Source organism: Nilaparvata lugens, unplaced genomic scaffold, assembly GCF_014356525.2.
Source record: "Nilaparvata lugens isolate BPH unplaced genomic scaffold, ASM1435652v1 scaffold5852, whole genome shotgun sequence".
NCBI lineage: Eukaryota > Metazoa > Arthropoda > Insecta > Hemiptera > Delphacidae > Nilaparvata > Nilaparvata lugens.
In genome coordinates, this window is record NW_024091629.1 from 1,452 (window position 1) to 18,028 (window position 16,577).

The 16,577-nt window shown below is 34.6% G+C and overlaps 2 protein-coding genes across 2 annotated transcripts; one reads left to right on the top strand and one right to left on the bottom strand.

Moving 5' to 3' along the window:
• Nucleotides 1–5,571: 5,571 nt before the first annotated feature.
• LOC120356121 lies at nt 5,572–10,173 on the bottom strand. The gene is made up of 3 exons (XM_039444963.1): nt 9,990–10,173; nt 7,494–7,652; nt 5,572–6,535 (listed from the first exon to the last, which is right to left on the bottom strand). The coding sequence occupies exons 1-3, from the start codon at nt 10,096–10,098 to the stop codon at nt 6,438–6,440; spliced, it is 366 nt and encodes a 121-aa protein (XP_039300897.1). The 5' UTR covers nt 10,099–10,173; the 3' UTR covers nt 5,572–6,437.
• A 3,588-nt stretch (nt 10,174–13,761) lies between these two features.
• On the top strand, nt 13,762–15,999 carry LOC120356122 (probable glutathione reductase 2). The gene is made up of 2 exons (XM_039444964.1): nt 13,762–15,205; nt 15,307–15,999. The coding sequence occupies exons 1-2, from the start codon at nt 13,978–13,980 to the stop codon at nt 15,765–15,767; spliced, it is 1,689 nt and encodes a 562-aa protein (XP_039300898.1). The 5' UTR covers nt 13,762–13,977; the 3' UTR covers nt 15,768–15,999.
• Nucleotides 16,000–16,577: the final 578 nt, after the last annotated feature.

Consider the following 16,577-nt stretch of genomic DNA (forward strand, 5'->3'; position numbering starts at 1 on the left):
TGTGAAAACACATCTTGTTTTTGTGAAAACACATCTTGTGTTTGTGAAAACACATCTTGTGTTTGTGTGAAAACACATCTTGTTTTTGTGAAAAACACATTGTTTTTGTGAAAACACATCTTGTTTTTGTGAAAACAATCTTGTTTTTGTGAAAACACATCTTGTGTTTGTGAAACACATCTTGTTTTGTGAAAACACATCTTGTGTTTGTGAAAAACACATTGTTTTTGTGAAAACACATCTTGTTTTTGTGAAAACACATCTTGTTTTTGTGAAAACACATCTTGTTTTTGTGAAAACACATCTTGTGTTTGTGAAAACACATCTTGGTTTTGTGAAAACACATCTTGTGTTTGTGAAAACACATCTTGTTTTTGTGAAAACACATCTTGTGTTGTGAAAACACATCTGTTTTTGTGAAAAACATCTTGTTTTTGTGAAACACATCTTGTTTTTGTGAAAACACATCTTGTTTTGTGAAAACACATCTTGTGTTTGTGAAAACACATCTTGTGTTGTGAAAACACATCTTGTGTTTGTGAAAACACATCTTGTTTTTGTGAAACACATCTTGTGTTGTGAAAACACATCTTGTTTTGTGAAAACACATCTTGTGTTTGTGAAAACACATCTTGTTTTTGTGAAAACACATCTTGTTTTTGTGAAAACACATCTTGTTTTGTGAAAAACATCTTTTTTTGTGAAAACACATCTTGTTTTTGTGAAAACACATCTTGTTTTGTGAAAACACATCTTGTTTTTGTGAAAACACATCTTGTTTTGTGAAAACACATCTTGTTTTGTGAAAAACATCTTGTTTTTGTGAAAACACATCTGTTTTTGTGAAAACACATCTTGTGTTTGTGAAAACACATCTTGTGTTTGTGAAAACACATCTTGTTTTTGTGAAAACACATCTTGTGTTTGTGAAAACACATCTTGTTTTGTGAAAACACATCTTGTTTTGTGAAAAACACATCTTGTTTTGTGAAAACACATCTTGTTTTTGTGAAAACACATCTGTTTTTGTGAAAACACATCTTGTGTTTGTGAAAAACATCTTGTGTTTGTGAAAACACATCTTGTGTTGTGAAAACACATCTTGTGTTTGTGAAAACACATCTTGTTTTTGTGAAAACACATCTTGTTTTTGTGAAAACACATCTTGTTTTTGTGAAAACACATCTTGTGTTGTGAAAACACATCTTGTGTTTGTGAAAACACATCTTGTTTTTGTGAAAACACTCTTGTTTTGTGAAAACACATCTTGTTTTGTGAAACACACATCTTGTTTTGTGAAACACATCTTGTTTTGTGAAAACACATCTTGTTTTTGTGAAAACACATCTTGTTTTTGTGAAAAACATCTTGTTTTTGTGAAAACACATCTGGTTTTGTGAAAACACAACTTGTTTTTGTGAAAACACATCTTGGTTTGTGAAAACACATCTTGTGTTTGTGAAAAACATCTTGTTTTGTGAAACACATCTGTTTTTGTGAAAAACATCTTGTTTTTGTGGAAACACATCTTGTTTTGTGAAAAACATCTTGTTTTTGTTAAAACACATCTTGTTTTGTGAAACACATCTTGTTTTGGTGAAAACACATCTTTTTTTGTGAAAACACATCTGGTTTTGAAATTGAAGTGAACATAACCTTCATAATATTTGGACGACTTGTGACAAAATCAGGAAATTGAAAAAGTTTTGGGCAATAGCCTGTTTTTTCTTTTCCGACTATTGTATTGTTCGCTCTATCTAATAAATAAATAAATAAATGAATTAGATCAAATTCGTTGGAGCCGTTTTCGAGAAAATAGCGAAAAACCCTGTTTTTGACAAGATTTTCGCCATTTTAGCCGCCATCTTGAATTGCATTTGATCGAAATTGTTCGTGTCGGATCCTCATAGGGTAAGGACCTTAAGTTCCAAATTTCAAGTCATTCCGTTAATTGGGAGAGGAGATATCGTGTACACAGACGCACATACACACACACATACAGACCAATACCCACTTTTTGGACTCAGGGGACCTTGAAACGTATATAAATTAGGAAATTGGGGTATTTAAATTTTTTCCGAAAGCAATACTTTCCTTACCTATGGTAATAGGTCAAGGAAAGTAAAATCGCATTCTCACCGATAAACCAGAAACCAAGCGGACTTGAAATCGGAATACTCCTATGCTGTACCTGAAAATAATTATAACAGGATACTAGATCTTACTTTTGTTGTTACTATTTGACGTTGTAATGCATTTGATGTTCTCACTTGCTACTACAATAAAACATTTATTTATTTATGTTAAATATCGGGGACCGAGCTTCGCTCTGGAGTACAAAAGCATAAACAATTTATTACGATAGAAGAAATCATCATAACATTCATACAGAAATGTTCTATCTAATCACAGTAAATTGAGATTAATTCCCAGAGAAATGCAAAAATTTCCCTCACAAAGGCCCAGTCGCACAAAAGCCGGTTAAATTTTAATCCTGATTAACTTCACGTGAACCAAATCAGAAGAGACCATTTCAAAAAGATGGATCTATTGGAATTAATCAGGATTAAAAATAACCCGTCTTTTTTGCAACCGGCACTAAGTACCTGATTGAATGATTACAAAAGTTCTACAGCTGAGTCATAATTTTGACACAGTCCACCACACATGAACTCGCTCATTCACTTCCATCACCAACAGACGACGAAATAATTATTATCACCTGTTTTTCCAAGGATGAATAATAATTATCCTTTTAAATCCTTCAGCGAGTTTTCCCAGGGATGAGACCTAGTGCAATCGAATCTTTATATTATAAACCTACTATGTTCTGAATTTCGTGAGAATCGTTAGAGCCGTTTTCGAGATCCGGTGAAATACAAACATCTAAACATATAAACAGAAGTTGCTAGTTTAATAGTATAGGATTAGATTCTCACATTACCGTACTTCTACGATTAGAATTTGGGAGAATAAGTTTATTCTCCCAAATTCTAATCGTAGAAGTACGGTAATGTGAGAATCTAATCCTATACTATTAAACGAGCAACTTCTGTTTATATGTTTAGATGTTTGTATTTCACCGGATCTCGAAAACGGCTCTAACGATTCTCACGAAATTCAGAACATAGTAGGTTTATAATATAAAGATTCGATTGCACTAGGTCTCATCCCTGGGAAAACTCGCTGAAGGATATTAAAAGGATAATTATTATTCATCCTTGGAAAAACAGCTGATAATAATTATTTCGTCGTCTGTTGGTGATGGAAGTGAATGAGCGAGTTCATGTGTGGTGGACTGTGTCAAAATTATGACTCAGCTGTAGAACTTTTGTAATCATTCAATCAGGTACTTAGTGCCGGTTGCAAAAAAGACGGGTTATTTTTAATCCTGATTAATTCCAATAGATCCATCTTTTTGAAATGGTCTCTTCTGATTTGGTTCACGTGAAGTTAATCAGGATTAAAATTTAACCGGCTTTTGTGCGACTGGGCCTTTGTGAGGAAAATTTTTGCATTTCTCTGGGAATTAATCTCAATTACTGTGATTAGATAGAACATTTCTGTATGAATGTTATGATGATTTCTTCTATCGTAATAAATTGTTTATGCTTTTGTACTCCAGAGCGAAGCTCGGTCCCCGATATTTAACATAAATAAATAAATGTTTTATTGTAGTAGCAAGTGAGAACATCAAAATGCATTACAATAACGTCAAATGGTAACAACAAAAGTAAGATCTTGTATCCTGTTATAATTATTTTTAGGTACAGCACATGAGTATTCCGATTTCAAGTCCGCTTGGTTTCTAATTTATCGGTGAGAATGCGATTTTACTTTCCTTGCCCTATTACCATAGGTAAGGAAAGTATTGCTTTCGGAAAAAAATTGAAATACCCCAATTTCCAAATTTCTATACGTTTCAAGGTCCCCTGAGTCCAAAAAAGTGGGTATTGGCCTTTATGTGTGTGTGTATGTGCGTCTGTGTACACGATATCTCCTCTCCCAATTAACGGAATGACTTGAAATTTGGAACTTAAGGTCCTTACACTATGAGGTTCCGACACGAACAATTTCGATCAAATGCAATTCAAGATGGCGGCTAAAATGGCGAAAATCTTGTCAAAAACAGGGTTTTTCGCTATTTTCTCGAAAACGGCTCCAACGAATTTGATCTAATTCATTTATTTATTTATTTATTAGATAGAGCGAACAATACAATAGTCGGAAAAGAAAAAACAGGCTATTGCCCAAAACTTTTTCAATTTCCTGATTTTGTCACAAGTCGTCCAAATATTATGAAGGTTATGTTCACTTCAATTTCAACACCAAATCTTCAATCTGAAACTATGAATCAGAATAAAACAAAGAATTTCAAATTTAGATAGATTGATAATGAAACTTCCGTTAAAACAAAAACCAAACTTCAAATATTCACAAAATAGAGTATAAAATCACTAAAATTTTGAGCTCAAAAATATCACTTTCACCATAGCTACAACAGCTGTTTTGTAGCTAAAATAGTAATTTGAAAGCTCTATCAACTGCCACAAGTCCCATATCTGTAAAAATTTCAGGAGCTCCGCCCCATCTATGCAAAGTTTGATTTTAGATTCCCAATTATCAGCCTTCAGATAAAATTCAACAAAAAATTTCAAGTCGAAAAGATCAAGCATGAAAATCTCTACAATTAATGTTCAGTATAATTTTCAACTAAAATTGAAAATAAGCTCAAAATTCGAGAAAATGTTATTATTAAATTGCAAACTGTTGGCAACTATTGATTCTATTGAATCATTCACTATGAAGAGATAGCAGACCTCGTGTGTCTCCAGCGTTATTGTCCTGTCACCAGCTGGCTCAGATCTGAATAGTAAATTTGAGATGCGCGGGAACACTAGCGTAGGTGATCAGTTTTCATAACGGCAAGGAAAGTTGTGTGAGTGCGCCACAACAGATTTTTTCTTTAGTCAAATACACTTCTTATCCAATTCTCCTACAAAGTTTTGGCCGAATGTTGGATAGTAGCTTATTTCGTTAGTGCACCAGAGAATAGACAAAATAGTCATGTGAGTTATGACTATTCATTAGTCTCACTAGAAATGAGTTGTCGCTAATTTGTGATATCACTTTGTCATCAAATAAATGACATTTGAGAAAATGTGATTATTCAATTGCAAACTGTTGATTTTATTAAATCATTCACTATGAAGAGATAGCAGATCTCGTGTGTATTCAGCGTTATTGTCCTGTCACCAGCTGGCACAGATCTTTGAATAGTAGATTTCAGATGCGCGTGAACACTAGCGTCAGGTGATCAATTTAACAGCAAGGAAAGTTGTGTGAGTGCGCTACACCAGATTTTTTTATTTTGTTAAGGTTTGTGTGGCAGAGAGGACCAGGAGTCCTAACTCCGCCCTAATAAAGGCAAATAATCAATCAATCTCTCTCTATCTCATCTGCCTTTGTAGTACTCATGGTGTGGCAATCCCCTTATAAAGTTGATGATAATTTTTATTATTTTTGAACCAAGGTCTTGGGTGTTGTAAAAATGAAAGTAGTTCTGTTATAATTATCTAGAAATCAGTATTTATTTCTATAAATATTCTGAAATGTATATTTTATGAACGAAGCATATAGACTATGGCCCGAGTTGTAGTACACTTCTCAAATCAGTGAAACTATTAAACCTTTAGATTTATATTAATGGTCCATTAGATTTAAGAAGTGTCCTAGAAACCGGGCCTATATTTGTTATAAGTTATAACATTGGCAAGCAATGGTAACAAGGGAGGTATAAAGATGGTTCAGTCACAAAAAAGCTTGAATTGAAAAAAACGCAGTTATATTGTAGTCAAATCCGCATTTATTAAATTACAGTTACTATAAACTGTGTTATAATAACTGTATCTCTGACAAGCAATGGTAAAAAGGAAAATATACATGGTTCAGTCCAAGAAAAAGCTTGAACTGAAAAAACACTATTTATTTCTAGTAAATTCCACATTTATTGACAGAACTGCAGTTTCGTGTTGAAACCAATACATTTTCAGCTGTAGTTCATCTTTATCTTTAAGATCAGCAGAAGTTTCACAATGTCAATGCATAATTAACAAATTCTATTAAAAAAATTACAGTTGTGTTGTGTTTATTTTTCCATAATTGAAAACACAAATAGAAAAGTGGTTGACTATTTATATATGAGTTTTCATTTATTAAAAAGCTTGAAATTGCAGCGGCTTAAAAACAGGCAAACTTTTTTTCGTGGCTCAACCATCTTTACAAAGAGAACAATTCGGAATTTCGATTGAAATCTTCATCATTATTTTTAATGCAGCGGCTTAGTCAGCCGAGCTTTTTCTCGTGGCTCAACAATCAGGGATCAATTAGGAATTTCAATTGAAATCTTCATTATTATATTGATATAAAAATGTAGATTAACAACAGCAATCCATCATCCAGTCATATTGCGAGCAGAGTGGCTGAGGAGTCGGTGGGCAGGTCAGGAATGGAGGACATCTCACTGGAACACTGTCTGTAACATTCATAACAATATAATCTATAATATAATAAAAGGAATAACTGGCTCATACACTTGAGCCTACGTACAAGATAGGAAATTCACGTAAGACGCATCATCATGGCTGAACTACTGAACTGATTAACTTGAAATTTTGCATATAGATTATTTATTTACCGAGGCTAGTTACAGGCCTATTTTAAATCCTTCAAGATTCCGACAAGTATTTCAAGTTTTAATTTGTCAAGTTTTTTATCAGACCCTTGTGGAGCACGGGTTACCTGCTAGTATTGAATGAAAACGACTTGATACTGTCAAAACCAAAAATTAAAACAATAATTTGAGATACTATTTTCGGTTGTTAGGCCATTATCAATCTCTAGTAAACTGAGCCACAGAATGGGCACGTTAAACTGTCGGTCGCGGCTGAAGTATGACAGTCGTAAGGCCCATTGACGGCTTAAATTATATATTCAGGCGGTGGGACCTTCCCGCAAGGGACTCCCCACCAACAAAAGCCATACGAATTTACTTTTACTGAGCCACAGAATATGTACCGTTTAATAGTAAGCGTGAAGCTCTACGATTGGCCATTCGCTGTTCACCAATGAGGGTTGAGCTCTGTTGTCATTGGCCAAGGCAAGACACGCCCAAGTACTGTATTGCAAATATCAAAACCGATGAAGAGAAACATAGTAAATAACAATACCAAAAATGGATAATATGAGAAACTATAACATAGAAGGCGTTGGAAATAATTAACATCGACAAAATTGTTAGAACTATCATTTCATTAACATTTTTTATTAACAAATGAATGAATAAATAAATTTCCATTGTCTATAACGTGGATGTACGAAAATATATTAAAAATATATTTTTTTTATTTCTATCCAGTAGAGTAATTTTTAGTAATAATTACTAAAGTGTTTCTTCTTCTGTTATGTAACCGGTACTATAGGATGGAACTCACCAGAGACCCTGGCACAACCGCAGCAAAATCCTAGAATGACGGTGTCGTCAACCCTGCAGTGGTGAATGGGGCAATTGTCCGGGTGGCCACAATGGTTTCCCACGGCTGCTGGCTGGTAGAACAGTTTACTGGCCACCGGGTAAAAGTAGCTTGCCAGTCCTGTACCAACATCATTTCATATTGAAAATTATCAGATTAATTGCTGGTTGCACAGACTGGGCTCAAACTCAATCTAATCAGCTGCTGGCTAAAACTCAAAATGAACAACATCTGAACGAGCCTTGATATGGATTTAATACAGTTGAACTTAACATTAAACTAGTAGTTCTGTGAACAGTAGACCTCACGCAGTATTCTCATCCACAAGTATCTGGTGTCACCTGTAACAGGTGAACAGTTCACTGGCTTCTCCAGACATCTTCATGCATGCAATGCAAAGCTTCGCTCGTTATTTTTATTTATTGATAAACAGAACACAATTCTCTAAGATGATCGTATTTATATTTCACAGCTGGCTATATGTCATCTTATGAATTTCGGGGATGCGATATTTTGATTTTTTACATACTCACTCGCTCACTCACTTTTTTACGACCCACAGCTGTTTCAGACAAGGATGAATTATCCTTTTAATGTCGTTCAGCGAGTTTTCCCAAGGATGAGACCTAGTGCAATCGAATTTTTATATCATAAACCTACTATGCTCCAAATTTCGTGAAAGTCGTTAGAGCCGTTTTCGGGATCCGTTGAACATAAATAACCAGATATAAATATAAATACAAATATACAGAAATTGCTCGCTTGATATAATAGGATATCGGAGTATGGAGGAAATTCCTTTTCATCTTCAGAGTAGGTGATATATATATATATATATATATATATATATATATATATATATATATATATATATATATATATATATAAAGCGATATCGTATATAGTATGGAGGAAATTTCTTTTCCTTCATAATTTCAAAAAACCTTGACGCGCAGTTAAAAAAGAAATATTCCTGCCAAATCTCATCGATTCTGTCTACGCGTTTGGCCGTAAATTCGTTACCGTAACAGACGAAGGAAAATCCGAGTTAAAACATAGACCTCACTGCGCTCGGTCAACTAAACTGCGCAAACTAAGAATTGAAGTCAATTATAGAATTTTAAAAACCCGTGTTTTTTCAATGATGGAGAAGTTCCACTAGAGAAGTTGAAGAATATCAATGCATATTCAACATTTTTTTTTAAATGAAAGAATATTTAGTATGAATAAAATAAATTTAAACTTGGACAAAAGACTCGTTGCCAAATTGTTGAAAAATTATATGAGCTTGCAAGAAAATATTGAAATTCATCACTTTATTTGAATCCAGTTTTAGACTATTAATTGAAACAAAATATGTAAAATACAGTATATTTACTCATGACTAATTAAATTTCAACTAAAAAGCCTCAAGTAACTATTAGATTATTAGACGGATACTATAAAGCTGCGTTTACACCAAAGTTACTAGTAGTTCTGTGAACAGTAGACCTCACGCAGTATTCTCATCCACAAGTACCTGATTGAAACTATAGACCTTATGGAAATACAGCAATAGACTGGCTTCTCCACACATCTGTGTAATCACTTGTCAGCTGATTTCTGATGAATAATTCTATAGTCTGATTTTTACTCTAATATTAGCGTATGAAGGAGGCTCCTTTTTCCTTTTATATTATCATTGAAATGCAAAATTCCCAAAAGCCTAGTATATACGTCGACGCGCAATTAAAAAAGGAACATACCTGTCAAATTTCATGAAAATCTATTACCGCGTTTCGCCGTAAATGCGCAACATATAAATAAACATTTAAACATTAAGAGAAATGCCAAACCGTCGACTTGAAACTTAGACCTCACTTCTCTAGATCAATAAATTTAAACTAGGACAAAAGATCCGTTGCTAAATTGTGCGAAAATTATATGGGCTTGCAAGAAAATATTGAAATTCATCACTTTATTTGAATCCAGTTTTATTAATTGAAACAAAATATGTAAAATACAGTACGACTAATTAAATTTCAACTCAAAAGACTGAAGTAACTATTAGATTATTAGAAAGATACTATATAGTTGCGTTTGCACCAAAGTTATTAACAAAATGTTTATTTTTCCGTCCTTATATAGATTCTATTAGATTGAACATAACTTATCATACACATGATGTGCATATGTGTTTGTCAAGCTCCTTTTAATCTAATAGAATCTATAAAGACGGAAAAATAAACATTTTGTTAATAACTTTGGTGTAAACGCAGCTTATAGATTCTATTAGATTGAACGGAACTTGACAAACACATATGTTCATCATGTGTATGATAAAGTTATGTTCAATCTAATAGAATCTATAAGGATTAAGTTATTAACATTTTGTTAATAACTCTGGTGTAAACGCAGCTTTATACTAGATTACTAGGTAACTATTAGACAGATAAATTAATTTGATCAATAATTAACCTGTAACGCCTTTCGATAAGAATCGTTGTTCTCTATCCTGTTGTGCTATAACTGATGAAAATGTGATTAGGATGAGTGCTAATCCAAGTGAACTTCTGACAGAAATCATGCTTCAACAAATATTCCAGCAACTGGTGCCAGTTCTCAATAAAAGTTTCTACTATAACCAAACCTGAAATCAATTCCCGTCCATTAGGAGAAAAATTCAAATCTTTTGATACATTTATCTAGAACTCATTAGTGAGGTTGAGTTGAGTCAATTCATCACTGTCATAGAAGAGTCGAGCTTTATTCTACTCTAGATATGAAGTTTTTGATTCAATGTTTTGTAAATTAGTAAATCTAGTTGTATGTTGGGAAGACCAACAAGAAAAAAGGATTCGAACTACCGGAAAGGGATTTGATAGAACAACTCATTATTGCTAATCTAATCACTAGCGTTGAGGTTCTCATCACTTATCTAATCTAGAGTGGACCGTTTTGCCAATTATTACAAAATAATTTAAATTATTTTTGACCGAGCAAAGTGAGGTCTAAAGGTGCGTACAGATATACGCGCTGTGAACATGAGCGATTCACTTTTAATCAGCTGATTATATCTGTATTTTTACAGAAACGGTAAGATACAGATATAAAAATCTTGGCATCAGCTGATTAAAAGTGAATTGCTCATGTTCGCGGCACGTATATCTGTACGCACCTTAAGATTCAAGTCGACGGTTTGGCATTTCTCGTAATGTTTAAATGTTTGAATGTTTATATGTTGCTCATTTACGGTGAAACGCGGTAATAGATTTTCATGAAATTTGACAGGTATGTTCCTTTTTAAATTGCGCGTCGACGAATATACAAGGTTTTTGGAAATTTGCATTTCAAGGATAATATAAAGGAAAAAGGAGCCTCCTTCATACGCCAATATTAGAGTAGAAATCAGACTATAGAATTATTCATCATAAATCAGCTGACAAGTGATTAAACAGATGTGTGGAGAAGCCACATACAATACAATACAGATTGCTGTATTTCCATAAGGTCTATAGTTTCAATCAGCTACTTGTGGATGAGAATACTGCGTGAGGTCTACTGTTCACAGAAATACTAGTTTTATATATTTTCTGTATAGGGCTACTTTTATAGAAATAGAGAGAAAAATAAAAATCTTGGAACCCTTTTTGGAAATATTTATTCACAACATGTTTCGGACATTGATGCCATTTTCAAGTTTGACTTGAAAATGGCATTTTTCTCTCTATACTAGTTTTAATTGAAAGAGGAGAAATTTTGAACTAAACCTATTGCTATCTCCCAATCATTGAATGAGTTGTATCTGCTTAAATATATGAATTAATGTTTTGGTAAAATTGATGCTTCTAAGATCTCCCTCAGTATGGATTGTTAATTTTTAACAAGTCGGCTACTTGAATAATAGGTACTTCTTTTTTAAATCAGTCGATCATTTTTTGAATTATGTATTCTATCAATATTATACAGGTTTTTACCGTAATTAACAGTTGCAGCCTGTCAGCTCCTAATTGATTTGAAATACATCCCTACAGCTGCGTTTACACCAAAGTTATTAACAAAATGTTTATTTTTCAGTCCTTATAGATTCTATTAGATTGAACATAACTTATCATACACATGATATGTGCATATGATTGTGTTTGTCAAGCTCTGTTTAATGTAATAGAATCAAATCAAATCAAAATTATTGCCAAATTCATATAAATAATTCACAAAACATGGAAAACAAAATTCAGTTTCATACATTAGAAATTTACTAACAAAAATACAAAAGCTTTTATTGAAACTAAATAATAATAAAATATATAATATTGGCGTTGCAAGCAAAACAAAGTTTGTGCGCTAGCAACGCGCATTCAGTAGGCACTCTAATTCGAGAAAACTAGAAAAAAAGTAACTGTAGAAACAAAACAATTTAGCAAACACTTCAAACAAAAAATTAGCATACACTTTCAAAAAAGAAAAAGAAAAAACATGATAGTGGAGTAGTTCATAGTATAAAATAGTTCGTATAGTGGAGTAGTTCATGGAATCTATAAGGACGGAAAAATAAACATGTTGTTGATAACTTTGGTGTAAATGCAGCTTACTATTGAGTTGAACATAGGCTACTACCGAATATTTTCAACATTAATTTCAATTCTGTACTATAATGTAGTGAAAACATAGGTAGTACCTTCTAAGTTAATTATTTTCTCTATTCTTATTCTATGGTACCATACTATTTTAGCATTCTCAACATTTTTGACATTAAATTGTAGCCTACCTACTATTTTCATCATCATCATCATCATCATCTTCACTTCAGGGATTAGGTTTATTAATGAACCTGTTCCGGTACCCATCTCTTTCTTGGTCTCCCTACATCTCTTTTTCCTGTAGGTCTATAGTTTTGGACTACAACGGGAATTCTCCCAGGTGGCATTCTATCCAAATGACTGCACCAGTTGCGTCTATTTTGAATAATTCTTTCATGTAGAGGAGCAACCAATAAAACCTGTCTTATATCAGTATTTCTGATTCTATCAACTCTAGTGCAGCCAAATACACTCTTAGAAACCTCATTTCTGCAGCTTCTGCAACCAATAAAACCTGTCTATATCAGTATTTCTGATTCTGTCACTCTAGTGCAGCCAATACACTACTTAGAAACCTCATTCTGCAGCTTGAATTCGACTGTTCATTCTACGTGTGTGAATCCAATTCTCACTTCCATATAGGAGAGTCGGAACTGCAATGGTATATAGAACTTTATTCTGGTTTCTCGTCTTGATTTATTTTTGAGGTTTCTATGTATAGTGCCACATATTTTCTGAAACTTTGAAATTTTATTGTATACATCAATATATCTGTATCATATGTTACATCATTACCAAGATAGTTGAAATTTTTCACTTGTTCTATTAATTTTCCGTTCAATTCTATTTTGGTTCTAATTGGATATTTCCCTTTGAATGCCATTGATTTGGTTTTTATAACTGATATTCTCAAATTGTAATTTTCAGCAACTCTGTCCAACATGAAAACTGATTTTTGTAAGGAATCTTCATTTCTCTGAATTATCACTAAGTCGTCTGCATACATAATTGAATTTACAAAACTATGGGTTGAGAGCTGTAAACCTGAGTCCACTAAAGTTTTCCATGTGCGTAACATGCGTCAAAATAAATATTAAATAAAGTCAGCGATATACAACAACCTTGTCTAACCCCTTTGTTTATGCCAATGGCATCAGTCAAACCCACCCCCCCTTCACTTGCAGACGAATACCTACTATTTTAAGTTTCAAATTTAAGTAAAAATTCAAGATATTTGAAGACAAGTAATATTTATGGATTGGAATCCACTAAGGCTGGGCACACACCAGTTAGTCAAGACAAGACATGATCAGACACAATACTTAACATAGTTGCTTATGAAGCAGCACACACTGATTAGTCATTGCAATTAGACATGTCTTCATAAGCAACTATGTGAAGTATTGTGACTAAATGTATCTGATCATGTCTTGTCATGTCTTAACTAACTGTGACTAACTGAAGACATGTCTTCATAAGCAACTATGTGAAGTATTGTGACTAAATGTATCTGATCATGTCTTGTCATGTCTTAACTAACTGTGACTAACTGAAGACATGTCTTCATAAGCAACTATGTGAAGTATTGTGACTAAACGTATCTGATCATGTCTTGACTAACTGGTGTGTGCCTAGCCTTATGATTATAAATAATAATTATAATGATTATTTCCAACATATGACTTGAAAAGTCTGAGACAACCGTACTCAGAAAATTCAATATTATGACACATGTTCAATTTTCCTGGTGACTTGAAATGAGAGCGGGTGATGGTCGATCTATTGATTTCTATGGAGTGAATATTAGGAAATTGCTTTATTTTTGATGATTGCAAGGCTTGGATACAATGTGGCGTTTAAAAATTGCTTGATTTTTGTTGATCGCAATGCCTGAATACGATGTGATTGTGATTGGCAGTGGCATCGGAGGGAGATCGGCAGCAATTGAGGCGCAAAAGCATCGACTCTCAGTGGCAGTGTTCGATTACGTGAGGAGAACGCCTTGCGGCAACAGCTGGCTGGTGGGGGGAAACAGCATCAATGCCGGGGACATCCCCACCAAACTGTTCTACAAGGCCAGCCAATTCTACAGCGCGCGCAAGGAAGCCTCCAAGTTGGGTCTCACTCTACAAATCAACGGACAAACATTCAAATGGGTGCCCTTCATGAACAACGTGCAGCTTTTCTGCCACACTCTAGCCATGAGTCAACAGGCTCTTCTCCACGAGAGCGGCATCAACTTCCACAACGGCTATGTTTCTTTCCTTGATAGGAGTACTGTGCAGACTACTGGTTTTGGTATCATCAAAAACAAATACAGAGCACAGATATTCATCCTGGCCACTGGAACCCAACCAACTATTCCGAAAGAAATTTTCGGATACGAGTATGCCATCACCTCTGACGATATATTTTCACTGAAAAAATGTCCAGCCAAGGTTTTGATTGTGGGTTGTTCTAGTACCAGTGTTGAGTGCGCTGGTTTTCTCAGGTTGATTGGAGTATCGGTGACAATTGTTGTCGATTCTCAACCGTTGAAAAACGTGGACGACGACTGCGCCTGTCGGATAATCGAACACTTGGACTTGCTTGGAGTGAAGATTCTGTGGAAGTACAAAGTTGAACGAATTGAAGAGGTGACTGATAGAATCGACTTGCGACCGACAACTAGAATTCTCGGCAGTCAGGTTGATCACTTGCAGGCGAATTTGAAGAACTATTTCTCGACGAAACGCACGTTTGACGGCTCGCAGGCGTTCCGAGACACCATGGGAAGCACAGCCAGCACTCAACCCAAGTTCAAAGAGTTTGTGTTCCGTCCCAGGAAAGTGTTCCTGCGCAAAGTGTCCAACAAAGAGGAGAGAGCCTCGTTCTCGGCAGAGTGGTCGCAACATCCGAGGCTCAACAGAATCAAACAGAAGATGCTGCCGATTATTATCGACACGTATGAGGTGGTGATGTTCGCCCAAGGTCGTGCGCCCAGGGTGTACGATATGGGGCTACGCGAGTTAAACGTGGTGTTGGATTCGGATGGCAAAGTGGTCGCCAACAACCACGATGAAACCGGTTGCGAGTCGATCTACGCTATCGGGGACGTGGTATCGGGGCGTCCAGGCCTATCAAGGATTCGGATGGCAAAGTGGTCGCCAACAACCACGATGAAACCGGTTGCGAGTCGATCTACGCTATCGGGGACGTGGTATCGGGGCGTCCAGGTCTATCAAGTGTGGCAGCAAAATGCGGCAAACTGTTGATCGGAAGGTTATTCAATAATAACGATGAAATAGTGAACTACGATTTCGTACCAAGAGTGATCCTATCTCCCATCAAATACAGCTACGCCGGTTTGACTGAGAAGGAAGCAATCAAAATCTACGGTTACTACCAAATCGAGGTTTATGAAAGAAGTTTTCGCCCGTTGAGCTGGAAAATTCTGAAAACTAACAAGAGCGCTACATGCTACGCGAAAATGGTTAGTGTGGAGAGAAGCATGGGCGAAGATCGAGTGGTGGGTCTGCACTACATTGGTCCTCTTGCTGACGAAATCATCCAAGGATTTGAACTTGTGTTGAAGTTGGGAGTAGACAGGAAAACTATCAATGACATGATCACTGTCTATCCAAGCGATGCTATTATATTCAGCAGGCTTTCTCCAAGAAGTAAGCTCCTAGACTAGTTAGCACATTTCTATTGAATGATGTAAACTAACACATTGAATAAGGTGCTTGATTAAGAAGCAAGCTGCTAGATTAGTTTGCAAATTTCTATTAAATAATGTAAACTAACAATGAATGATCGATCACATTAAATAATGTGATAGATCCATTTTCCATTCCAGAAAAATATTAATATAAGTTCAAAAAACCAGATTTTTGAAAGATTTTGATATAAGCTATACAAAAGCCAGACCATTCTTAAGCTGCATTTACACCAAAGTTATTAACTTAATCCTTACCTATATTCTATTAGATTGAACATAACTTATCATACACATGATGATCATATATGTTTGTCAAGTTCCGTTCAATCAAATAGAATCTATAAGGATTAAGTTATTAACATTTTGTTAATAACTTTGGTGTAAACGCGGCTTTATACAATTATAATGCATGTAGAAATGTCGATGAAGTCTGAAATTGAAAAAGAGCTGATCAACTACTCTCCATTTCTACAACTACTTATGTTGTTTTTTTTTAAATAAAAACTATTTTTTGAAGAAAATCAAGCATTTCTTCATTCATAAAATTTGTACATTTTTAAATTTAAAATCCTGCCTTTTTTGAAAAGGAAATCACTTTTTATTAGTAATAATACGGTTCTATGGCATTAAAATATAGGAGATCTCTTGGAATTTTGAGATGTAGATCTCATCTAGATCTCATGGAATTTTTTCAAATAAAATAATTGATCTCAAGAAGTATACAACACTGAAATAGGATCTAGGAATTATGAGAAACTTGGGATGATAATTCATTGAAGAGCTTTT